General features: G+C 43.7%; 1 protein-coding gene across 6 annotated transcripts in view; it reads left to right on the top strand.

Annotated features, from left to right (window-relative positions):
* The window catches only part of LOC127000711 (intermembrane lipid transfer protein VPS13D-like), a 103,127-nt gene that overhangs the window by 52,279 nt on the left and 23,824 nt on the right, over window positions 1-27,024 (top strand). For 5 of the 6 annotated variants that reach the window (XM_050864733.1, XM_050864732.1, XM_050864729.1 and 2 more), the window contains exons 45-62: window positions 122-343; window positions 690-834; window positions 2,007-2,194; window positions 3,175-3,273; window positions 4,217-4,311; window positions 5,973-6,140; window positions 6,443-6,649; window positions 8,098-8,350; window positions 10,243-10,396; window positions 10,924-11,149; window positions 17,416-17,503; window positions 17,987-18,307; window positions 18,764-18,851; window positions 19,298-19,425; window positions 19,867-20,091; window positions 20,586-20,764; window positions 21,602-21,746; window positions 23,205-23,413. In XM_050864733.1, the coding sequence (XP_050720690.1) occupies window positions 122-343; window positions 690-834; window positions 2,007-2,194; window positions 3,175-3,273; window positions 4,217-4,311; window positions 5,973-6,140; window positions 6,443-6,649; window positions 8,098-8,350; window positions 10,243-10,396; window positions 10,924-11,149; window positions 17,416-17,503; window positions 17,987-18,307; window positions 18,764-18,851; window positions 19,298-19,425; window positions 19,867-20,091; window positions 20,586-20,764; window positions 21,602-21,746; window positions 23,205-23,413 (3,140 nt within the window). Of the gene's footprint in view, window positions 1-121; window positions 344-689; window positions 835-2,006; window positions 2,195-3,174; window positions 3,274-4,216; window positions 4,312-5,972; window positions 6,141-6,442; window positions 6,650-8,097; window positions 8,351-10,242; window positions 10,397-10,923; window positions 11,150-16,096; window positions 16,302-17,415; window positions 17,504-17,986; window positions 18,308-18,763; window positions 18,852-19,297; window positions 19,426-19,866; window positions 20,092-20,585; window positions 20,765-21,601; window positions 21,747-23,204; window positions 23,414-27,024 lie in introns of all 6 variants that reach the window. The other variant, XM_050864731.1, reaches the window with a different exon arrangement.

Genomic DNA, 27,024 nt, shown 5'->3' with positions numbered 1-27,024 from the left:
TCCCACATCGAAAATGAGAGTTGCCAAGAGGAAATGTCAAAATTTAGGGCTGGAGGTATTGTGAAAAAAAAGTTACCTTGTTGTTGAATTTATCGTGGCATTGAACAATCATCTTCCACAGAGCACAGCCGTGATCAGCTACCGGCCGCAGCACCAGGAGCGGCCCCTCTCATGCAACCTGAACCAGTGTGAGCTGTACTCATGCATCCTGGGCCTGGAGGAGGACACGGCACTCTCCATCATTGACCCAGTGACTGTCAACATTGAGGTGAACGACCGCCTCTCCCACAGCCAGCTGGTGGACATCTCCAACATGAGCATGGCGGTGCAGCACACAGTGGAGGTGAGCATGATGTGAACCTTGGGCTCCAGTGTACTAAGCCTGACAGGGGATCTTGTACAGTCAAGCAGAAAGTGATTTGATTATTTATTAATTGATATGTTGAAATATTAAGAGAGAGAGAGAGAGAGAGAGAGAGAGAGAGAGAGAGAGTGTAGGGAGCGGAGCGTGTGGTGTGACCCGACCAGCCACTAGGGTGGCCCTGACATTCCCTCAGCGGCGGGCCGTTGCCCACTCATCGACATATTTATATTAAATTGCAGTATGTAAGATGTAAAAAGAAAGAAAGAAAAAAGAAGAGAGAGAGTTATAATAGTTAGAGAGAGAGTAATCCTCCACCTTCCTTTAGGTTTGGCTCCACCAACTGAACATCCGCCTGAGTTACCACGACATGAAGATGTTCCAGCAGATGCTTGAGTCTGTGTCCAAGCAGAGGGAGGCCTCTAGGAAGCCCACCTCACCCAAGGACAAGACCCAGCCTGCAAACTTCCAAGGTAAGCACAGAGGTTCTCTAAGGCATTTCTTCTACATCTCTATTTATATCCAATGCCTTGTTCCTCCACAGCAGAAGTCTTCAATTATTTCCTGTTCTGGCACTTTTTCTCCACTCAATACTTCACCTGTCAACTCTCTTCATTACTCATCCACTCTATTGATTTATTTTACTTGTGGTCTCCCTTTCCTCATAGAAGCCCACAAAACACTGCTGCTATGAAGGAGAGGAACATCAGTTTAGGTTGGTGAGGTGTCCTGATACTCTTCTCTTGAAAGGTTAAGAGTCTTAAGAAGAGGGAAGAAAGATGACAGATGTAGGAGATTAGATTACCAGTGATGAATGAATGAATGAAAGAAGAAACTAGTTATGCAAAAATTAAAAGTTAATTTTTTGAATGAATGAAGAAGAAAGAAAAGTTGTGTGCAATGAGAGTACAGGAGGGGTGAAGGCATTGAGTCAGCAAGTTCAAGGTGAGGGTATCAGGACACCTCTCCTCCCAAAATTGACCTATCTTTCGGCCACTCCTCTTGACTCTTTGTAGGAGCAGTGAGTAGCAGGCTATTTTTTTTCATTATTATTTTTTTTGCCCTCTACTTTAAAAAAAAGAAAAAAAAAGAAAGAAAGGTGGAGTTAGCATGAAAATAGTGATAAAAGGTGGCGAGGGAATTAACACTAGTGGCATTGGAGTCATTAGCTGAAGGTATAAATGTGGCCCAAAAGTAGAGTTAGCGTGAAAAGAGTGATATAAGATAGCCAGGGAATTAATACTGCAGTGGAAGGTATAAATTTGTTCTTTCCTCTAAGCATGAAAATAGCAATAAAAGTTAACTAGGGAGATAACACGAGTGGCATTAGTCAACAGGTGAAGGTATAACTGTGATCTTTCCTCCCAGCATGAAATTAAGTGATAAACAGTAACAAGGGAATTAAAACTGCAGTGGAATTAGAGCCATTAGGTGAAGGTATTAATTTGTTCTTTCCTCCTAGCATGAAAATAGCAATAAAAGTTAACTAGGGAGATAACACGAGTGGCATTAGTCAACAGGTGAAAGTATAACTGTGATCTTTCCTCCCAACATGAAATTAGTGATAAACAGTAACAAAGGAATTAAAACTGCAGTGGAATTAAAGTCTTTAGGTGCAGATATTGAATGTGGTCTTTCCTCCTAGCCCAAGTGGAGAAGCTCTCGGCGCTGGGCTTCCAGGAGGTGGACTGCCGGCATGCGTTAGAGGAGTGTGGCGGCAGACTGGACGACGCGGCTCTCTGGCTAACCCACCACGCCCACCCGCTGCCCGCCCCGACACTGCCCACCACTAACACCACCCAGGACAAGGCCATCAACTTCCACGCCATTGAGGTATTGACTTACTCTACAGGCCAAATCAAGCTCTGTATAGCCTGTGTTTATTGTATGTTTTCTCTCTTCTTGAGGTACAGGTAACTCTCAATTTACGCGTTTGTTTTTACGTTATATATTTTTAGGGTCCAAAGTCCAAAAAATCCATAAAAATTTTTCATTTACACGTGATATTTTATAGAGCCCATCTTAGATGTCTCACCTCCACTCTCTCAACTCACACCCACCCACACCCAGCGCTATCTTCAACTAGCCTAGCCACAGGCAAACAACACCACACCCACACTGCCCACACATTTCAACTATACAACGGTAGGCAACGGTACCACTGGTAGTAGTATCGGTAAGTACAGTACTAGGGCAGTACCGTACCAGCCAGTCATGTGAAATGCACGTACCTGCTCTGCTCGGTCAGACTGCGACACTGAGCACCCATGTGGTGCCAGTAACTTTTTTCTCACACGAGGGAGGCTGAGACTGAGTGCCTGAGACTGATCTCTGCGATGGATCTTCTCTCTCTCTCTCTCTCTCTCCACTGAATGAAGTGGTATTGACCTTCTACAGGCCTGAATCAAGCTCTTTATAACCTCTGTTTATAGACTCTGTTTATTGTATGTTTTCTTAGATTTATGTATGCATTTAACACCTTCATTACATTTATAGGCATAATACTGTTTTTTTGAGAGATAAGCTTCCCTCTTTCTTTCCCTCTCCCTTGCCTCTCCTTATCTCTCTTTCCTCTTTCCTCTCTCCTTTCTATCCTCTCTCTTTCCTCGCTCTTTTCCTCTCTCTTTCCTCTCTCTTTTCCTCTCTCTTTCCTCTCTCTTTCCTCTCTCTTTTCTCTCTCTTTTCTCTCTCTTCTCACTTTTCTCTCATTTTCTCTCTTTCCTCTTTCTCTGTTGTCTCACTTTCCTCTCTTTTCTCGATTTTTCCTCTCTTTCCTGTCTCACTTTCCCATCAACATCTTTCTTTCCCCGCAGATCAAGACAGGCGGCGTGAACCTGTGTGTGATCGACGACTGTGGAGACTGTGATGTGCCGCTGCTGGAGGTGTCCCTCTCCCACCTGAGCCTCAAGCAGGTGAGCTCATCATCACCTGGGAGGGAAGCGGCAGGGGGAGAGAAGGCATGATGGAATGGGAGAGTGTTGGGTCACTTGCCATTTGTACTCATGTGAAAGTATTGGTTAGTTTGGCATTATGGTTGAAAAGTTGCTTCCCCTGACCCCTTGGATAGGTATGATATGTTTACCCCTGACCCCTTGGATAGTTGTGTAGTTGGGTATGATATGTTTACCTTTGACCCCTGGGATAGTTGTGTAGTTGGGTATGATATGTTTCCCCTGACCCCTGGGATAGTTGTGTAGTTGTGTGTAATATGTTTTCCATTGAGTGCCAGTGCCGACATCATGAGCTGGTGCTGCTCTTTGACTCAGTTCCTGTATCACTGCCAAACATAAGACACTTCTCCTCTGTATGTCTCTCTGCCCTTGAGACATCCCACTGTGAAATTTTGTTGATAATATTTTTAACAAATGGTGTATTGAGTTGACATTCACATGGATACTCTTTCCTTGAAGGGTTCAGTTTATTCTTCGGTCAAATGTATAATAACCTTATGGGGGTTTACCTCTGCATGTGATTAGGCTTTTTACAAGTACGTATGGTGCATTATTCTTTACTCTGTGGAGCTTGAGTTAGTATTGGGCATTGGTGGGCCAGCAACCTACCCTGATGAGCATTGCTTGAGTACTTCACATTATGCTCCTTTAGATGCCTTAGGAGTTACTGTGTGTAAGCCAGCTGAACTCTTACAGTCCCCTTGTGTTCTTGCATGTCCTTCTCTGCTAAATTTTGGAAATACCAATTGTTTCTGTACAGATTTTCTACCCATGAGTCAGGTGCTTATCGGTATTCTGTTTTTTAGGTCTTTAGTTTATCTTTTTAGCCAAATTTGCAAGTGTTGTTGGTTCTATAGGCATTAGTTTTGATGTTGGCATAGTGTTGATGTTGTTCCACCCTCAGGACTGGCTGGGCAAGGGGTCTTCCAGCTGTTCCCTCTCTGTGGACTACTACAACAGAGCACTGTCTGGCTGGGAGCCCTTCCTGGAGCCCTGGCAGTGAGTATTCCTTCACAGCATAATTGTTGTTGTCAAAAATTTCAATAATTGTTTATTTTCCAAGATATTTAAAATTTGGCCCAGAACCGTGCGGCAGTTTAGCAACGACCAGCAGCGACAGGCAAAAAACCCCCCAAAAAAAAAAATCACCAAAATACATAATCAATGATTTTATATATATATATATATATATATATATATATATATATATATATATATATATATATATATATATATATATATATATATATATATATATATATATTTAATGCAAGAGCAAATAGTTAATCAGTCCTTTCAGTAGTGACAAAATAATGTAGCTCAGTGTTATAATAAGCTTCTGAAAATGAATCATGCGGAATATAGTAATGATTTCAGCACATGTAACATTAGAGTGAAGGATGTTGTAAGAAGTAGGCTTTCTAGCAGTGACCAAAAGTAATGTGCTGCAGTGGAAGGAGTTTATGATCTGGAAACAGTGTAGCGTAGAGGCAGGACAACTTTCACCTCCATCATCTTTTACCTGTTGGGCACTGAATGGTGGATGGAGTAGATGTGTTTCAAGACGAAGCTTAACCCGGTAGCAGCGGGGATCATGTTTTTTAATGGTCCTTCTAAGCGAGAATAATGAGTAGAAATCATCACTCACACAAACCATTCCATAATACATATCAAAGCATTTGTGATCAGTTTATGCATCATCTATTTTGGGGGGTTTATATCATGGCATAAATTTGGCCCGTCGCTGCTACACGGTAAAGCCACAAATTTGGCCCGTCGCTGCTACCAGGTTAAGAAAGGAAAGTTAACTGGTCATCACAAATTGGGGATATAATAGCAGCTTCATCATGGCATCACTTTAAGTCTGTTCCTCGTCAGTCCACATTCTCTAGACACTTTTGGCGCTCACAACAACTATTTCCCAAGACCACAAAGGAGATTAGTCTGGGTCTCATGAGTGCTTTTCACATTTATAGTGCAGAAGCCTTGTCAATGTATCCTTAGGCTCATAAAACTACCCACAACAACCTCTATGAAAGACTTACCAAATGTGGGTGTGTAGGCCCCCAAAGGTTTGAGAATGTTGGTCCTCGTGCTTCTCCCTGTGTATGTTTTGTTTATATGAAAGCATTTATTTATTTCTCTTTAAAACATTCCAGCTTTTCAAAGTGTATTTCTCTGGATGGAATATTCCCTTTAGTTTTTTTACAGTTGATGTTTATGTAATGTGCCTTTCTTTACCCCGCTGCACATGACTTTCTACTCTTGGTCTTTCCTAATCTATCCAAATCCCTTGTGCAAAAGTTAACCAGCATGTTCATTCTTTTATCCCTTTCGCTGGTAAACTCTGGAACAGCCATTCTTCGTCTGTATTTCCTTTTCATTCATCTTGACGCCTGTGCCTAGGAGCTCCCACCAGGGGATGGCCACGGCAGAAGAGTTTCCATCTCAATAATTTCCTGTATTTCCTCCTGCCGATAACTTGAACACTTTCTAGAGGAGAGCATCTTTTGGCCTCTCATTCGTTTTCCTTTGTTGGAGCATCGTCTAGCAGGCTTTTTTGTTACTGTTTTTGTGTTTTGCCTCCCTTGCTTTAAAAAAAATAAATAGATAAATTAAAAATCCTGCATGTTGATATATCTTTTCCCTCTCTCTTGTAGGTGTCAGGCCGAGTGGAACAAGGGGCTGTCGAGGGACCTGAGTGGGGAGCGGCTATACCTCGCCATCACCACCGAGGAGTCCATCAACATGAACCTGACCAGCGCCCTCCTCGACCTCTGCCACACCGTCAAGAACACCTGGACGCACGACTACTATCACAGGGACAGGTGTGTGTGTGTGTGTGTGTGTGTGTGTGTGTGTGTGTGTGAGTTTGTGTGTGTGTGTGTGTGTGTGTGTGAGTTTGTGTGTGTGTGTGTGTGTGTGTGTGCTTGCCTAATATACCAAGGCTTTCTGAAACAATTACCATGAGCTTCTTCCTCCTCTCCCTCCTCCTCCTCCTTCTCCTTCTCCTCTTCTTCCACTGTCTTCCTCCTCTTCTTTATCTGACTTCATCCTTATTTTCATCCTCTTCCTCTTCTTCCTTCTTTCACTTTTCATCACTCACCCCAATCCTTTGTTCCTCCCCCAGACTTGAGTTAGAGTCGTGCGCCACTTCCCCCCAGAGGCAAGGGGAGGAGGGTGAGGGCAGTGGCAGCGGTGGCGGCAGCAACAGCTTCAAGGCGGCACTGGTCAGTCCTCAGGGTTACCGCCGACGCTCTCCCTTCGTCCCCTTCGCACTCAAGAACGACACGGGCTGCGACCTCTCCTTTGCAACCCTGACTACCACCCCCGACAAGTAAGTGTGTGATGACTATGGTGTTTAGGTCGTCGTTTGCACTTGCAATGGTGGGATAGACAAACTCTGAATAAACTAAAGTCCGTATATTCTATGGAAAGTAACAGAGTACGAACGTGTACGTGCACTGAACTTTGAGGTAGAGGGCAGAAGACCACTTGGAAGGCCAAGGAAGACGTGAAGAAAGGTGGTGGAGGAAGACATGAGGAGGCTGAACATCACGGAAGAAATGGCTATGGACCGGCAACAGTGGAGGAGGCTCATATCCCGTCCAACCCCACCACAGGGAATAAATGGACGTTAAACGATGATGATGATGATGAACGTGTACGGGCGGATGCGATTAGGAACGGTTGTGAACTGGCCTTAGGGGCACTGGGAGGCACCGAGGGACAAATTGCTAACACCACAGGGTTAATGTTGCCCACTACAGGATTAAAGGCGCCTCTATCCCGAATTACCATTACCCACATAAGGAGCATCTTCTATATTCACAGTGGCAGCCTATTGATTGTAGAGGCCAGGGCAGACAGAGGACCAGGTGGAGAGATGAGATTAGTGCATGTGCCGAAGCAGGATGGAGTACAGACATCAGACAGAAGTGGAAGATGTTGGGAAGAGTATTTTGTCATTCAGTGGACTAGTAGTGGGTGAAAAATAATGCTGTTTTGAGGGGAGGAATAATATGCTCCATTTTTTTTTGTTTTTTCACTTGGTCTGCTGCTGTGCAATAGAAGATTAACCCGGTAGCAGCGACGGGCCAAATTTGTGGCTTTACAGTGTAGCAGCGACAGGCCAAAATTGTGCTATGATATAAACCCCCCAAAATAAATGATACATAATCTGATCACAAATGCTTTGATATATATTATGAAATGGTTTGTGTGAGGGGTGAATTTTTCTCATTTTTCTTGCTTGGAGGGACCATTAAGAAACATGATCCCCGCTGATACCGGGTTAAAACTATTAATGGATGAAGATAATGCCGTTTTCTTGGAGGAGTATTATGTTGCAGTTTTTTTTATTTCTTCACTCGAACTGCCTGTTGTGCCATAAAAAATTATATAAAAAGGGTTATGTTTTTCTCTGCTTTTCCCACAGACAAGATGAGCAATATAGCTGTGTGCCATAGCTTAACCCGGTAGGTGCAGGGATCATGTTTCTTAAAGGCCCCTACCGAGAAAAATGAGAAAAAATCATCCCTCATGCAAACCATTTCTTAATATGTATCAACGCATTTGTGATCAGTTTATGCATTATCTGTTTGGGGGGGTTTATACCATGGCAAAAATTTGGCCCGTCGCTGGTACACGGTAAAGCCACAAATTTGGCCTGTCACTGGTATCGGGTTAAAAGTAGACAGAGAGGCCCCCTCACTCACATAGCCTGGCACTCAGTAGATCATGGCTGGTCATTAGCACTCATATTTTTACCTCCTTTCCCCTCAGCATGATGGATCTAGAGAGTCCTGGCCACGCTGACGCCCCGGAGAGGGAGTGGGTGAAGGTGACAGCGGGCAGCACCATTCCATTCTCCTTCGAAGGGCGAGGGAAGCAACGGCACCGCGACACCCACGAGCTGAAGGTGCACCAGCTTTTGGTACGCGTGGAGGGCTGGCAGGAGGTTGGGCCCGTCACCGTGGACAAGGTTGGAGTGTTCTTCAGGCTCGCCACACCGGACTCACAGACACCCCCGACACAGGTGACGCCACAGCATTTTCTTTGTTATGTACTCCTTGACCTGTTTTTTAGGGTCTATGTAAGCCTGTGGTGTGAAGATTGGATTGAGAAAGTAATGAGAATGTGTGTGAGGGTTTTTGTATGGGTATAATAGCAAAAGGAGGACTGCCAACACAGATAATGCCCCACAGTCCTCCTACAGTTGTTTACTCCTTGACTTATGTTGTTAGGGTCTGGGTGAGCCTGTGGTGTGTCGAGATTGGATCAAGAAAGTAATGAGGATGTGTACAAGTAGTTTGGGTGTGGGTGTGATAGCAAAGGAAGTGGATTGTGAAGTGGTTGAGTGGGTGAAGTGTGGTGCTCTGAGATGGTGTGTTTTGGTGTGGTGGTGGAGGAAGATATGAGGAGGCTGAACATCACGGAAGAAATGGCTATGGACCGGCAACAGTGGAGGAGGCTCATATCCCGTCCAACCCCACCATTGGGAATAAATGGACGTTAAACGATGATGATGATGATGATGATGATGATGTTACAGCAAAAGGGAGGGGGACTTTGGAGTGGTTGAATGGGTGATGTGTGGTGCTCTGAGATGGTGTGTTTTGGTGTGGGTGTAACAGCAAAGGGAGGGGACTGTGGAGTGGTTGAATGGGTGAAGTGTGGTGCTCTGAGATGGTGTGTTTTGGTGTGGGTGTAACAGCAAAGTGAGGGGACTGTGGAGTGGTTGAGTGGGTGAAGTGTGGTGCTCTGAGATGGTTTGTTTTGGTGTGGGTGTAACAGCAAAGTGAGGGGACTGTGGAGTGGTTGAGTGGGTGAAGTGTGGTGCTCTGAGATGGGTTGTTTTGGTGTGGGTGTAACAGCAAAGGGAGGGGACTGTGGAGTGGTTGAGTGGGTGAAGTGTGGTGCTCTGAGATGGGTTGTTTTGGTGTGGGTGTAACAGCAAAGGGAGGGGACTGTGGATTGGTTGAGTGGGTGAAGTGTGGTGCTCTGAGATGGGTTGTTTTGGTGTGGGTGTAACAGCAAAGGGAGGGGACTGTGGAGTGGTTGAGTGGGTGAAGTGTGGTGCTCTGAGATGGTGTGTTTTGGTGTGGGTGTAACAGCAAAGGGAGGGGACTGTGGAGTGGTTGAATGGGTGAAGTGTGGTGCTCTGAGATGGTGTGTTTTGGTGTGGGTGTAACAGCAAAGGGAGGGGACTGTGGAGTGGTTGAATGGGTGAAGTGTGGTGCTGTGAGATGGTGTGTTTTGGTGTGGGTGTAACAGCAAAGGGAGGGGGACTGTGGAGTGGTTGAGTGGGTGATGTGTGGTGCTCTGAGATGGTTTGTTTTGGTGTGGGTGTAACAGCAAAGGGAGGGGACTGTGGAGTGGTTGAATGGGTGATGTGTGGTGCTGTGAGATGGTGTGTTTTGGTGTGGGTGTAACAGCAAAGGGAGGGGACTGTGGAGTGGTTGAGTGGATGAAGTGTGGTGCTGTGAGATGGGTTGGACATGTGATGAGAATAAATGAGGCATGTGAAGAGACTGTATGAGAGCAAGAGCAAGGGACATGGTATCACTTGGAGATTGACACTAAAATGAATTAATAGACTTGCTAAATATTGATAAGTATTAGTGGGCTTTTTTGTTTTAGCAGGCTTTTTCTCTTATCAGACTTTTTTTTTTTTTTTAACCTTTTTGCGGCTTATTTTGCTGTAAAAAAAATAGAAGAGGTAAATCTGGCAGGCAAGAAAAGAATGTGTAGAAAAATGCCAGAACTGAGAAGAATTGGAAACTGATTCTATGTCAAAAAGATGATTCATAAACATTCTTCATTTTGACGATAGTTATTTTTTTAAGCCTCAGTATAGCTTTCCTGAGATAAGTACTAATGTAATGATGAAGGCTTGTACAAGCTGTGAACCTCTTCGTATCCCCTCAGACCAGCGAGTTGCCCAACGCGCGAGTGATAATGGCAGTCACGTTGGACGGCTCAGCACGTAAGCTGGTGACGGTGCGCTCGGCTCTGCAGCTCACCAACCTCCTGCACTGCCCGGTGGACGTGCGGCTCGAAAACTCTGCCCTCAGACTGGGAGGTGAGGACTGAGCCGCTACTCTTTGTCCTTACCTATTCTCCTTCCACAGACAGAACCTGACCAGAGACTAAATAAGAATGGAAAGGGACTAAATATCAGCTGAAGAGCACTTTTTAGATCAAAGAATAAAAGATGAGAACTAGGAGGTGAAGAGCAGGCTGCCATTGTGTCTTCATTGAATATCCAGACTTTAATATCAACAGTTGAGAATGTGTTTTGTCCTTACTAAATATCTTTCCCCAGACAGAGGCAAACCAGGGACTAACAACAGCAGGAAAGCATGTTGTTAGATTATAATTAAAGATAACAGTCATATTGCTAGCTTTCCCTTCCAAGGCCGTTCTCTTGAGATCACTTAAAACAATATCAGTTGTCCATTATTGAAGAGGATATGTGGAGTTCAGCAGTGTTTAGAATATGCTGTTGTTTTTTGAGTTGGCAATGTCTGAGTTTCCCTAGTAAGGAAGAGCTTTGAATATGGCCGTTATCATTAGTTCCCCAACACACACTAACCCAACACCTTCCAGCCAACACACAGCTCACGAGGCGTGTTGCTCCGGGGGTCACCTTCCCAGTGCCTCTCACCTTCGTGGAGCTCCAGGTTGATGCTCGGCCTGTCCCCAACCGCTCCAAAAGTGTGTTTAGCTTTTCCAACAAACCAATCTTTTGCACAACGCTCCTGAGGCACGGCTGTCTGGAGGAAGGCGTCAGGCAGAGCCGAGCCCTCAACAGCAACGTGGAGCTCCCGTTTAGGTCTGTGGAGGCGAGGCAGTGATGGCAGTTTGCTGCTGCTGCAGGTTGTGCATGTGTACAGTGGCATAGCTGAGGAGGGGAGTAGGAAGGGCAGTGTGAAAATACCTCACAAGTCCCCACTGGATGGAACCTCCAGCTGCTTTGACAAATATATTGAAGGTTGGGAGGGCCCTTCAAGTTACTCTGATGCTAGAGCCTCCAGCCTCAGGGCCTCCCTCCAGAGGGAACATGTGAGATATTTTCAAACTGTCCTCCCCACTCCTGGATGGGAGCCCTCAAAGAGCCATGCCCCTGGCCCCCCAATCCCATAGCTATGCCCTGTATGTATAGTGGCTCAGCTCTATCAGTGTGTTGTGCTTGTAAGGTACAGCTGTACCACGACTGCTGGAGGAACAGCTGTAGGCAAGGCAGCGGCCATCATTATCATCATCATCACCATATTATCATTGAAATTATTATTATTATTATTATTATTATTGTCATCATTGTCAGCATAATCATTATCATCATCAGTATTATTACTAGTTATCATCATCATTCATGGCATCTCATCACCATCATCCTTTTCCTCCTCCTCCTTCATCTTCTTCCTGTGGCAAAGATAGCAAACAAATCTTCCTCATTACTTTCTTTTCATCATCATGTTGATTCATTCATATTTACAATTGTCTGTTTATTTGATGCAGATTATTATTATTATTTCTTGTTTATGTGAAAGCATTTATTTGCTTGTCTTTCAAACATTACAGCTTTGCCAGGAGTATTGCTGTGGATGGAATATTCTGTTCTGTTCTGTTATGCTTAGTGGCTGTGTAATATACCTTTATTTAATCATTTTAAGCTTGATAATTTTTTTTCTTTTATATATACAAAAGCATTTATTTTTCCTTATTTACACTTGCCAGGTTTTTCCAGATATACTCTGCCTTGGGGATGGAATATTATGTTTAGTTTTTCCCTCTATGATTTTATGTATTGCACCATTATTTTATGCAATGTACAGTACCCCCTCGAGTTTCGCGATCCTCGAGTTTAGCGCTTAATACTAAATTCTTACCATCACGACTTTTGTGCATTACCGCCACGAGTTTCGCGTTGCTTTGGCATGTACAGGTCGCGTCTACCTACCGTCGGCGTCATGCGTGCTGCCTTAAAAGGCAGTGTCCAACCATTGGGGCTATGGGCAACTGCGGTTGCCTGTATGCCCAACCGGGAGCGAGTTGTTGGTTGTCCGTTTGAATGGAAAACGGTTGTGAGTACGAGCGTGGGTATGTGGGTACCTCACGGCTGCATGTAAACAAACAGATGACGGCAGTGGCTGCATGAGGAGTGAGGAGCAGTGGAAGATGGCCCACCAAAAGACTCGTAAAATGGACTGGCAGAGCTGCTTTGCTTACTACTTGATTAACAAGATAAGAGAACACCCCGTGCTGGGAAACCACAGTCCAAAAATCTTTTCATCAAGTCTATGAAAATTGTAGATCTCCCGGTGATGTTTTCCTCTTTTTCTTCTTCTTTTGACCTGTAATGCATGGCAGCGACGGTGATAAGTAACAGTGGAAAATAGCAAAAGGGCATAGAAAACCAAATTCAGGGAAAGAAAAGAACAGAAAAACACCTAAGTTCAGGGTGAAGTGTATAAGTGCGCACTGTGAAGTAAATAAGGGCCACTTTCACAGTCACTGTTTGTTTTGATCGTTACCAATGGCGGTGATCGACACTATAGTTTTCCACGTGAAATTGGCCTACAGGGTAGTGGCGGCTGCAGAGAAAGCAACAGGTGTTGAGAATGTGTGGTAAGGTGCGGGGCGAGGCTAACCCCGCAGCCGCCACGAGGTGCCGTTGTAAAGGCAATACCTCTGACACCATCACATCACATCACTATCCATCGGCCAGTTTCACGTGGAAATACTACAGCGGCGATCCCCGCGACTGATAACAATCAATACAAACAAAATGACTGTGAAAGCAGCCCTAAGTGCATGTTGTGAAGTATAAAAGTGTGGAAAAGGAGGACCTAAGAAGCGATACAAAGTATTACAGGTCAAAAGAAGAAGAAAAAGGTCCACTATACACTGGTCGGTGTTGCAAGAAATATCTCCCCGATGAAATTAGTCAGTCTGCTGTCCACCACACATGCGTGCTGTGGGAATACACAGCATTAAAAGTGTTAATTTGCCTGGATTTATTCTTTTTTGTCTGCTTGTGGTCTTTGTGAGCGGTGAGGGAAATAGGGAAGCAGTAAACAAGTTGAACCTCTCTGCGAGCTGTTTTGCGATTGCGGCGGCAGTTTACGTTCAATAGGCATTGAAAAGTCAATCATGATGTTAGTGATTTGATGATATATAACAGAAAGAGTTAGCAGATTATACCATAACACACAGAAAACTACCAGAAGCTATAGGTTTGTCCAACTGTACCACGGGTGACCGCGAGCAACCACCCTTACATTAGCAGACGACACCACGTGGATCACAAGCGTGTATTCAGAACTGCCAGCCAATTGTAAGGCAGCCGCCTTCAACTGCGGCTTTAGAATGACCTGTTCTCACTTTCCATTTTCTGCCTATTACCAAGGTACGTATTTTGAGATAACAAGAAAGTAAAGTCGAAAAAATTGTGATAACAAGGGAGTCAAGTCGAAAAAAAATGTAATTTTTTTCCACAGGCACTTTTTCATGTATTTCAATACCTCGAGTTTCGCAATCCTCGAGTTTAGCGCTATATCTTCAGAATGAAGCAAGCGCGAAACTCGAGAGGGTACTGTATGTTATTTTTTGTTGTTAATCTATGAAAGCTTTTTTTTTCTTTTATTTACTCATTCCAGCTTCTCAGAGTGTGCTGCTATGGATGGCAAAGCATTTTATTGTATGCATATTATTTTGTCCTTTATATTGTAGAATTATTTTTTTATTCATTCCAGCTTTTCCAAGTGTACTGCTCTGGGTGGAATATTTTGTTAAGTTGTCTCCATGTTTGCTTGCCACCTTTTTAAGAGTAACTGTGTTGAATTCTTCCAGTATATGGTAAATCCTCCTGTGCTGCATTACTGGAAATCATATTATTGCCCTTAAGAGAGTGGCAACATTTATTATCAGTCTGAGTAGGGGACTCTGTCTACCCTTTATTGAGCCAGTGTATTGTCAACATTCTGGTATTGCTCTCAGCATGTCCCCTGTCCCATAAAAGTCAAAATTATCTAATGTTATCATCCTTCACCCATGCAGAAAATGCTCTTTGCTTGTGAATAAAAGTTTACAGGAGTTTGGAGAAAGTTTGAGTAACTCTGATGGATCCAGTTCACTGTTTTTAAGTTGGTTGATGCAGCTTTCACTTCCAACAACAATGCAATAACACTGCCATTTCCTTCCTAAACATTGGAGATGTGTTAATAAAAACCTGTCAGAGCTCATTCATTGCATATACACCGTTGGTTCATCACAGTTCTCTCTTTGTACCTTATTTTGAGCAGGGTATGTTTGCCAGTTTGTGTGCAGCATTCCAGTTGGTACTCACACAAGGAAAAAATGCTGGATATATGTAAAACTTGACCCTTCCCAAACAATGTTATTTTCCAATGAGGCAGAATAACTTAAATTCCCCAGAAAGGTGTTATCCATGTTGAATTTGGCCCTCTGAAACCTATGATATGTTCTTATGAGGAGGAATAAATTCAGCTCACTCAAAAAATAGTGTTCAGACCAAAGAGAACTTAAAGGAAATGTCTGGAGAAGGATATACCTGCCTTTGGTGTTAATGAGGAAGAAGTTCTTGATAGAGACAGTTTAAGGACAGTCATCGAACATCTAACCTCATGATAAAAAGAAGAAAATTGACGAAAGATGAATAATGATGATGATGGTGATGATGACAAAAAAAAGTAGTCTTCCTGTTCAGTCTTTTTCTGTATCTTTATTTATTATTTTGTCTTTGAGTTGCCTCACTTACAGTGGAAAAATAGACAACCCCCTTGAAGCAGCCTTAAAAAGTCCTTCAAAATAATCTACTTCTACATGGCTATGCACAGCACTCAGAAAAATTACCAAGCTGAGGTTGTATAAAATCAAGAATCGCCGAATTTAAGGTTTATCAGTCGTTATCTTGACATTTCCTTTTCATATTTCAGTTCAGTGTTCATACATCAACTCAGTTTTTATGAGTAGTGTTTTTTTCCTACTCTGAGTACTGACTGTTTTTTTTTCCTACTCTGAGTACTGACTGTTTTTTTTTCCTACTCTGAGTACTGACTGTTTTTTTTTTCCTACTCTGAGTACTGACTGTGTTTTTTTTTCCTACTCTGAGTACTGACTGTTTTTTTTTCCTACTCTGAGTACTGACTGTTTTTTTTTCCTACTCTGAGTACTGACTGTGTTTTTTCCCTACTCTGAGTACTGACTGTTTTTTTCCTACTCTGAGTACTGACTGTGTTTTTTCCCTACTCTGAGTACTGACTGTGTTTTTTCCCTACTCTGAGTACTGACTGTTTTTTCCCTACTCTGAGTACTGACTGTGTTTTTTCCCTACTCTGAGTACTGACTGTTTTTTTCCTACTCTGAGTACTGACTGTCTGAGTACTGACTGTTTTTTCCTACTCTGAGTACTGACTGTTTTTTTTCCCTACTCTGAGTACTGACTGTTTTTTCCCTACTCTGAGTACTGACTGTGTTTTTTCCCTACTCTGAGTACTGACTGTTTTTTTCCTACTCTGAGTACTGACTGTTTTTTTCCTACTCTGAGTACTGACTGTGATATTTTCCCTACTCTGAGTACTGACTGTTTTTTTCCTACTCTGAGTACTGACTGTGATATTTTCCTACTCTGAGTACTGACTGGGAGGCTGCACATGAATTTCTAACCATACCTACTCCACATGTTATGCTGTTGGTGATCACGCAGACCCTTGTAGCCGGCTTGTCACACCCCTTTTGTTCCCTCCCTCCCTGCCAGACTCCAGAGTACTGCACGTTGGCCCTAAAAGCACAGTTCCCGTTCCACTCCTTTATGTCTGGGCCGGCCTCACGGTACGACCAGCCACCTCGACGGGAGTGGGCTGGCTGTACTGCCGGGAGCCGCTACGCTGGCAGGGAATACCTCAGGAAGGGGCCGACCCTAGAGTGTGTGCGGCCATCAATGCTCAGATGCCCTGTTTTAGGTCGGGAGAATGTTTGCTGAGTGTGGGTGTGTGTGTGTGTGTGTGTGGATTGTAAGAACACATGAGGCATTTAGTGTAAAAGGGGTGACCTGTCATTTTTATAGTTTTGAGGAAATTGTGTTTTAAAGCGACCACCAGGCTCTACACGGCCCATGCCACCGAGTTCAACAGAAAAATTTTGCAGCTATAGGCCTATGAATCACCTGCTTTAAATTTGCCGTTTCCTCAACTTTCTTCATCACACAATGCAGCAAGAATTCAGCTGCAATATGCCACCAAACGCAGAATACCGCTTTAATTGGTTTGGTCGCCTCTTCTACGCTAAACGCCTCCTGTAAGAACATAAGAAGTCTGCAAGAGGCCAGTCAGTCAGCCTACACAGGGCAGCTTTTATAACCAACTAACACCACCTCTCCTCCCTCTCCATGAAGCTGTTAACCTCTTCTCGAAAGGATCTATCATGCTCAGCTCATTCTCTTCCCATGTACCATTGTTCATATTTAATTCACCTCCAGCATTGCCAGTTATTTTCCTCCTATAACAGTCCATATGTAAACTGAAAAGCTGAAGTAATTTTATACACTTTTCATTCCTTTAATTTTCTCCCTTGCATTCAGTCCATCTCCTTATTTCCCTCTGGCTCTGCTTTGTTCTTGTTGATTCCTCTGCCTAGAACTTTTATATGGCTTCCTTGTTTGCATTTGTAATAGCTCTCACAGACTGGTATAGTATTTTCATCTTTCTTTTTTTCAATATTAGCATAGATTTTTACATTAGATATTTTTATTGTTGTTGAATGAACTAAATTTTGATTCATTAATACAAAAGTACTCTTGCTCCATTAGCATTTGCTGGTAGTCATTATATGATATAGTATTTTGCTCACAGATTTGCATGATGATAAGCTGTAAACGATCTTAGGATAAGCAGACATTCATTAATATTGTTGTTGATGCAAAAATATACTACCCTGTTGCATTAAATTATTCATTATGTAAGATAGCTTTTTGCATAGAAGCTTGCTTGGTGAATAGCTTTAGATGCTTTGAATCATGAGACATAAGCATGGTTGTAGTTACTGTACATCTCCTTACACCATCATTACATCATCCAGGTTCTGTGTGCACATCAAGAAGGACAACTTCCCGGCTGATGCAAACCCTCCCTCGCCGGGCCCTTACACGCCGCCCTTCAGCCGATGGGTCAGTGCTTGCTTGCTTGTGTGGAATATTGAAGAGAAAATTGCTGGGTATTACATAGGTGATAATCAAGACTAAGAAGGGGATTAGTCAGGCCTTTAAAACTGATAAAATATGGACAACCAAAGTAACTGAATGGTAACCCAGGCATTATAGAAGTCAGGGCAGACTGAGAATTAGATTGAAAGATAAAATAAGAACCTTTGCCGGAGCAGGATTAGGCACTAACGTCAGACAGAACCATGTGAAGAAATTGAATAGGAACCTTTGCTAAAGCAGGCTGGGATACTAACATCAGACCGAGAAGAGTCAGATATCCTGGGAAAGGCATTTGTTTTGCAGTGGACTAATAATGGCTAATGATGATGATTTGCATGAAAAAAGGCACTGTAAAAAGGTAAGTATATTTAGAATATTATATTTATTTATTTTCTTTGAAATCTGAGTGTAGGAAATATCACCAACCAGCTTCTTTCTTTGTCTCAGGTTCAACCAGGTCACACTATCGTCCTGGTGAGCCCCCTGACCTTGGTGAACCTCCTTCCTTATGACCTGCACTATGAGGTCAAGATTCCCGGGAGTCCCAAGGGCAGGGTCAAGCCGGGGGAGGACGCCAGCCTGCACTCACTCGACCCAGCTGAGAGCGTCACTCTAACACTCTGGACAGACACCCTGAGCCCCTGCAGCGAGATCACACTCAACCCTTCCTCGTCCGCGTACCTGGTGACCGTCAAGCTGCAGGACACACAGAAACGCCTCCTCTATTTACACCTCAAAGTGCGGCCCATGTGTGGAGGGGCTCTCAAGGTAGGTGTGAGCTGTTTATACCTCTGCACTCTTTTGTTGTACTGCTGCTGAAATGCCAGAATTTTCTCTTAACTACACTTCCACATGACCACCGTGTGTAACGGAACACACGAGAAATTAATCCAGACGAGGAAAGGTTTGCCGGCGCCGAGGATCGAACCCACGACCAGCGTAACGGGAGAGCCACTCCTTAACCAGTCGGCCAAACAGGTACCCCCCTGGCAGAGGGAGTTATAGGAGGCTCGCCCATCAGGCTTAGTCGCCGTGGCACTACATTGCATCTTTATGTGTATCTCTCACAGTCTTTCATGCCTCCTTAATTTATATCTCAAAGTGCAGCCCATGTGTCTAGGGACTGTCAAGGATATCTATTCTTTTCTATTCTATTTTACTTATATACCTATCTATCTACTCTATTCTTTTGTACAATTAACTGTATATCTGATGTCCTTGCAGGTGGTGGCATATGCTGGCTACTGGCTCATCAACAAGACAGGGCTGCCGCTCATCTTCAGACAAGAGGGAGTTAATGTTGACGCTGCTGGTGGGTATTTGTAGATATATATATATGTGTGTTCGTCTCCGTGTGTACGTTTGTTCCTGCATAACTGTTCTTACTTAATTGCATATTCACAGTACTGAGTCAGACGTGCCATAACAAAACAAGAATAAGTTTAAAAATAGTGACAAGAATGGAGAGAAAAAACAGTTGGGTTTGTGAGGGAAAAATTGCCTAATGGAATGAATCAAGTTGCATATTCATTACATTGTCACATACCATAAAACTGTGAGGTAGAAATTAAAAGTTAGAAATAGGGACAAGAACATGGAGAGAAGAAACACACGAGTCTGAGAGTAAAAGATTGCCTAATGGAATGAATCAAGTTGCATATTCATTACTTTATCACAAACCATAAAGCTGTGAGGTAAAGATGAACCAGTGTGCCTAGACTTGTCCTAGTGTAGAGACCCCACCGTTCTGCTCTTCAGGTCAGGACAGTGAGCACGAGGTTGCCCGCTGTGCCGCGCCGCTACTCTTCTCCTTCAGCGACCGCGAGGCCAACCCCATGGTGGTGGCACGCGTGGGTAACCAGCTGCACCCAGGCTCCCAGGCACAGGTGGGTCAATGGGAGGCTTTGATGCTGTCCTTCCCCTCACCCACACACTCCCATGTTAAACGCTATAGTGTTTATCTACATTATTTTATACCTGGAGATCTTTTCCTGTGAGGGGCATCATAAGGGAAGGTTTTGTCTTGTTTGTTTTTTCTATATGATCATTTCTCTTGTACATTTCCATTTTGCCTTCCTTCTGATTAGCAAATATAACTTTAGTGAAGTCAGATGTAAGTTGTGGATAGTGACAAGTGTTACTGAAGTTGTTTTTACTGTTTCAACTGTTATTAATAAGAAAGAGAGGGATCTGCCTGTAGTGATAATGGAATAGATTTATAATGCCTGTCCTTCCCATCCTGCCAATAAGAAAGGAAGAAGTATTTGCCTGTAATGATAATGGTATGAAGTTTTAATGCCTGTCCTTCCCACTCTGCCCGTGGTCAGTACTGCCACAAGTTGCCGCTGACTCAAGGCACGTGGGTGAGGCGGCTGAGGGTCAGTCCACATGACAACCGGCCGGACCTTGTGTACATCGTGGGCGTGGACGTGCGACCGGGGCGGGGCAGGTACAGGGACACCTACATGGTCACCTTCTCGCCCAGGTTCCAGATTGAGAACCGGTCGTCCCATGAGCTGGTGATTGCCCAGAAGTGCTTCACCACCACCTTTGTGAGTGTCTTGTCAGGCTTGTATGGTGGGTTAGATTTTGTAAATAATGTATTGATTATTTGGTGAGGAAAAGTAATGATAAGAATGGAGGTCAGTATAATTGTGGTACAAAGGCTAAATGAGGAAATGATCACCAAGAAAGAGAACGATAGCAAGAATATTGGGATAATCTGATGGATGAAGATCCAGCACAAAGAACATTAAATTACACCAGATATGTTGGCCTGCAGAAGTTGACAGAACACAATGTCATAGTTAATAAAGTTGAAAACAGTTATCATACAACCACAAACAACCACTAAATAGAGGAAGAGATGATGCTAATATATTTACTAATGAGTAGGTGAACCATGTCATTTGCTTCAGGCCTTGACTAATAGTTGATATAAACTAAGATATAGATAGATGGATTAAACAAAAATGCAGGACTAAAAATCATTCCTATCATTTTCTCTCCTCGTCCTCCTGACCATCCCTTCTGCTGTGTTCCTCAGAGTGACCCGTGTGTACAGTCCACGTGGCTGCGGGCCATCCCGGGCTGCTGGCTGCCCTTCCACTGGCCGCGCCTCGACAAGGAGCAGCTCCTCAGCATCTGCCTTAGGGACGTGCCCGGCTGCTACTGGTCTGGTGGCTTCCAAATAGAGAAAATAGACTCTTTCTACCTCAATATCAGGTGGGATGTCTGCTCATAGTAAATGGTAGAATGAGGGAAGGGAGAATAATTGAGTATCAGGGTGCCTCTTCCTCTGAAATCTACCTTTCTTTTGGCCACCTCGCTCAATATGCTTTTGCAGGAGCAACACTTATAGGGCTTTCTTGTTTTTTGCTTTTGACATTGAACTGTTTCCTTTACTCTGTGGAAAAAAAGGGGAACTGGGGAGTGTGTTAATGCTCCCCAGAAAGAGTCTGTCAAGGATGAGATTCAGTTGAAGGAAGACTGTTTTAGAGTTAACTTGTGATGAAAGAGTGAGGATACTGGATACCTCTTGCATTAATAAGTTGGCATAGAGTTGAGTTTGAGTGTAGTTGTATGTGACATGTTTGAGGTGAAGCAGGAGATTTAGAAGAAGGAAGGTTGTTTCAGAGTTTACCTGTGAAGAAAGAGTGAAGATACTGGATACATCTTGCATTAATGTCACCATAGAGTTGAGTTTGAGTGTAGTTGTTTGTGACATGTTTGAAGTGAAGCAGGAGGATATTTAGAAGAAAAAAGGCTGTTTTAGAGTTTTGTGATGAAAGAGTGAAGATACTGGATACCTCTTGCATTAATAAGTCAGCATAGAGTTGAGTTTGAGTGTAGTTGTTTGTGACATGTTTGAAGTGGAGCAGGAGGATATTTAGAAGAAGAAAGGCTGTTTTAAAATTAACCCATGAAGAAAAAGTGAAGCTTCTGGTTAACCCTTGCATCAGTACATTAGACAGCATAGAGGTGGACTTGATTGTAGTTGTATGGGGGATAATTGAGGTGAAGCAAAAGGGCAATAAGTGGCATGGTTTTCTCACTGCACAGGGACAATGACGGTCGCTGTTTCTTCCTGCGTGTGGAGGTGATCATCAGCGACGCAACATTCTTCATTGTGTTCACGGACGCCGAGACGCTGCCGCCGCCCTTCCGCATCGACAACTTCTCGGAGGTCCCAATCACCTTCTTCCAGGTAGGGAACGCTGGGTGGAAAGCATTTGTAGCTAGCATAAAGGAGGTTGATTTTCATACTGTACCTCCATTTTCGCTGTCCTTTCCACTTTCCCTCCTTCATATATTTCCTTCCCTCCATCATTTCTCTTGGGAGCACTGGGAAGGAAGGAGCGTTCATTGATAATTTGAAGAAGGTTGCTTTTTATATTTTGGCTCCATTTTCACTTCAATACCTGGTTTACCCCATATTTCTTTCCTTGTCTTTTGTTTCTCCATTGTCTCTCCTCCATGCACATCCTCCTTCCCTACACCTCTCTCTCCCTCAATCTTCTTCCAGGTAGGGAACGCTGGGAAGAGAGGAGCCTCTTTAGACAATGTGAGGAAGGTTGCTTTTTTACTCATTACCTCCATTTTCACTGCCCCTTACACTTTCCCTCCTTCATATATTTCTTTCCCCCCATCATTTCTACATGGAGCACTGGGAAGGAAGGAGCGTTCATTGATAATTTGAAGAAGGTTGCTTTTTATATTTTGGCTCCATTTTCACTTCAATACCTGGTTTACCCCATATTTCTTTCCTTGTCTTTTGTTTCTCCATTATCTCTCCTCCATGCACATCCTCCTTCCCTACACCTCTCTCTCCCTCAATCATCTTCCAGGTAGGGAACGCTGGGAAGGAAGGAGCATCTTTAGACAATGTGAGGAAGGTTGATTTTTTACTCATTACCTCCATTTTCACTGCCCCCTCACACTTTCCCTCCTTTATATATTTCTTTCCCTCTGTCATTTCTGTATGGAACACTGGGAAGGAAGGAGCGTTTGTAGATAATGTGAAGAAGGTTGCTTTTTATATTTTGCCTCTATATTTACTGCAATTCCCCCCTTCCCTTCTTATATCTCTTTCCTCTTGTCTTTTGTTTCTCTGTTATCTCTCCTCCATGCACATCCTCCTTCCCCACACCTCTCTAACCCTCAGTCTTCTTCCAGGTAGGGAACACTGGGTAGAGAAGAGGACCTGTAGATAGTGTGAAGAAGGTTAATTTTTACACTTAACCTCTATTTTTGCTGCCCCTCCCTCTCCCTCCTTCATATATTTCCTTACCAGGTCTGTCTTTTCCACCTCCATTATCTCTCATCCACTGTCTCTCTTCCACATACACCCTCCTCCTCCACATTTCTCTCTCCCTTCCCCTCTTTTTGCTTTCCTTCAGATGGTCACCCAAGATAAGCAAATGGGGTGTGTGAATGTTTTGTATTTTATTTATATTTTCTGGTCTTATTTACTCCCCTTTTCTTTTTTTTCTATATTCACAACCTTTTTCTTCCCTTCACCCTCAAGATGGGAACACAGGAGAAGCGGCTGGAGTGTGTGTGTGTGTGTGTATGTGTATTATATGTTGTTTGATTTTTCTACTTTTATTACTACTCCCCTTCTTTTTCCTATATTCACCTCCTTTCTTTCCCCTCCACCCCCAAGACGGGCACACAGGAGGAGCGGCTGAGGACGTCCGTCAAGCCACGGTCCTGTGTGTCATATGCCTGGGACGAGGTGTGTATGCAGCCCCACATCACTTGCGTGGCTCCCGGCGGCACCTCCGTCACCTACAACATGAACATCCTGGGCGAGGGTGCCAGGCTGACCTACGAGAACTTCATCTACATCGCCCTCACTGGCACCTTCCGCAAGTAAGCAATGATTCTGTGTCTTTTGTTCTCCGTGCGGGTCTTTTGTGTATCCGGCGTGCAGTGGAGTCCTGAAATGTGCGAGATTAAAAAGTCTGATTCGGAAGCTGTGTGAGCTGCAAAGTGTTCACACAAAAATGAGAAGGGGCATAAGGAACAAAGATAATTTTTTCTCTAGTTTGCCCTGGGAAAGACAAGCTACACATCCCAGGAGGAATGAGATATATAATAATAATAATAATAATAATAATAGTTTTTTCGTCCAGCGGCATATATAAAAAACAAGACAGGAAAAACGAATGAGATCGAACTAGATACATATACGTTTAAATATTAGACAATTTATAATATATATGTGTGTGCACGGCACACTTATGCACAATCTACACGAACAGAAGTCCCAGCCACTCCCGCCGCATAGATCCACATACATAGGTCAAGCTCTGTCTGACAGAGGTGATGATGGAGTTCCCAGATAGTTCCACTCTACTCCTCATACTGTATGCATTGTGGCAACACAGCACAGCCAGACATTTGATCCCATGCCTGGTGAAGGCCAGGGATGAGCTACTCCATCTAGGAAAACCCAGAAACCGCTTGAGGATGTCATTATGACAAACCCTAAGACGGTTCATGGAGGCAGCCCTATACCACGACCACAGCAAGTTGCAGTAGAGAGAGTAGCGTGGCTCCTGAATAACTCCAACTTCACCTCTGTGCCGCAGGAGAATTTCCTCAGCAGTGTGTTACCGATGATTGTGAGCTTGGTGGTCTGCTTCTTGATGTCATCATCATCGGTCCTTTCCCTGTTGATGACATGGCCCAGGTATGTGAATCTATCCACAAATGAAAGGGCACTCCCACTGAGCCACGCTGATGTCTGGTAGTACACCCTGGAGTGTGGCGGCGGCACTACCACGCACTCTGTCTCTGTCATATAAGTTGGAGGGGAAAAGCGACCCTCAGTACACCATATACAAGATCACTCTTCCCGTCCAACTTGTTTCTTGTCTTCCTGCGATGTGTAGCCTGTCATTCTCAATGCCACCTAGAAAAACATCACTTTGTCCCCTATAACCCCTTCTCCTCTGGATGCTTCAGATGATCCTGTCAGGCCAGCCACAGACCAAAATAGATTAAAGTCCACCAGAAAACAATTTGTGCGAGTGAAATTCAGATAGCAGGGCACATGGGTGACAAGTATTCAAATGCATAAATTAAAAAAATGCAGGCTCGTCTATTGACCAAATTCTTGCGCTATCCAGGACCTTACGGCATTTTATATATTTTCTTCATCTCACTTTCGGAGTTCTGATATACTATACTCTGTTCATATTGACATGATAAATACGCCCTGCCCATGCCAACCCAGCAGCCACTAACAAGACTTAGCTTTTGCCAGCATCCACCAAACAGTTGCGGCTTAATTCTTCTGGTCTGTCCAGTGATAAGCTTTTGATCAACAACTCTGAATATGAATTAACCTTTCCCAACATCCATCAATCACTTGCAGTTTGAGCTTGTCTGGCTTGTGGACCGGCCAATGATATGCACTTAATGAAGAAGGGGAGGGGCTTATTTTTCAAGCTGATGTTAACAAAGTATTCACTCTTGGTGTTGTCCTGTTGTGTTGGTGAGGGCGGAGACTGACCAACCTCTCGTGTCATCCACATATTAAATAATCTGCAGGTTTGATACTGTTCTCTGCCCTTGCTTGCCTTGGCTCCACACACCCATTCATCTTGTGTGACCTTTTACACACACACACACACACACACACACACACACACACACATTGGAAATTAGAAGAGAACGAGGAGATTTAATGGTGATGTATAGGGTGATGAATGGTCTAGAGAAATTGGATAGAGATGACCTTTTGATAAGAGAAGAGAGAAACTTAAGAGGAAATGGAAAACTGTTGAGAAAAGGAATTTGTAGAAGAGACATCAAGAAGAACAGCTTCCCGCAGAGATGTGTCGGGGTCTGGAATGGGCTGGAGAGGGAAGTGGTACAGGCTAAGTCAATAAGCGCATTTAAGGCCAAATTAGACGGAAGTAGTTGGAAAGACGGGACAGCACGAACATAGCTCCGTTCCTGTAAATCACAACTAGGTAATTACAACTAGGTAATTACACACACACACACACACACTCACACATAAATACTCACACATTCATCTTGTTATCTCTTGCCACCTTTTACACACACACACACACACACACATAACAAAATAACAAAACTGAAAGTGAATGGCGAGGTGTATGTGGATGAGTTGGAGATGGTGGAAGAAATGAACAAAAGCTTTCAAGAAGTGTTCACAAGAGAAAGCGAGTTTTACGCACCAACTGGAATAGGCCGAAGAGGGCCCTGCCTGTGTAACATAGAAATCACAGTGCAGGAGATAACTAGTGAAATGGAGAATATAGATGTAAGTCACAGGGTCCCGACAGTGTTTCCAACTGGGTGCTGAAGGAGTGTAGGAATCAAATGGTGGACAAAATACACAGAGTTATAAAAAGATCATTAGCAGAGGGTGTTGTCCCTCTGGACTGGAAAAAAGCTGACATAGTCCCCATCGACAAGAGTGGAAGAAGAGACGACCCACTTAATTATCGACCAGTTTCCCTTACGAGCGTAGTGTCAAAAATATGCGAAAGAATTGTGAAAAAGAAATGGACGAAGCACCGAGAGGAAAATGAAATCATCACAGAAAGACAGTTCAGATTTAGGAAAGGAAGATCATGCCTGACAAACTTGGTGTGTTTCTATTCAAGGGTGACAGATGTTGTGCAGGAGAGAGATAGATGAGCTGACGTTGTCTACCTGGACTTGAAAAAGGCCTTTGACAAGGTACTGCATAGGAGGTTGATGTGGAAGCTGGAGACAGTGGGTAAATTAGGAGGACTTCTAAAGTGGATGGAGGATTTTCTGAAGAACAGGATGATGAGAACAACTATTAGAGACAGAAAATCAGGTTGGAAAAATGTCATGAGTGGAGTTCTGCAAGGCTCTGTGTTGGCCCCAATTATGTTTGCAGTATATGTTAATGATATGACAGAAGGAGTGGATAGCTATATGAGTCTGTTTGCCGATGATGCTACGATAATGAGAAGAGTGGAAAAAGAGGAGGACTGCTTGTTGCTCCAGAGAGACCTGGACACAGTGTGGGAGTGGAACAGGAAGTGGGAAATGGATTTTAATACCAAAAAGTGCAGTGTTATTGAATTTGGAAAGAGTGCAATGAGAGTAGAGGGACATTATAAGTTGGGTAAGGATAAATTAGATAAGAAGACAGAAGAAAAAGACCTTGGAGTGATGATCACAGAGAGCTTGTCTCCAGAAAGACATGTGAATAAAATATCAGCTGAGACACAACCTGCTGAGGAACATCAGAGCAGCGTTCACATACCTTGAGGAGGACATGGCAAGGAAATTAATTGTGACCTTGATACGCCCTAGACTAGAATATGCATCAGTGGCTTGGTCGCCATCACTTAAGAAACACGTTTGAAAACTGGAGAGGATACAGAGAGCGGCAACAAAAATGGCACCTAGTCTGAGCGACCTGCCTTATGAAGAAAGATTGCTGAGGCTGAACCTCCCTACATTGG

This window comes from Eriocheir sinensis, chromosome 19 (assembly GCF_024679095.1).
Source record: "Eriocheir sinensis breed Jianghai 21 chromosome 19, ASM2467909v1, whole genome shotgun sequence".
NCBI classification, from domain to species: Eukaryota; Metazoa; Arthropoda; class Malacostraca; order Decapoda; family Varunidae; genus Eriocheir; species Eriocheir sinensis.
This window is presented reverse-complemented; position numbering and strand designations above follow the sequence as displayed.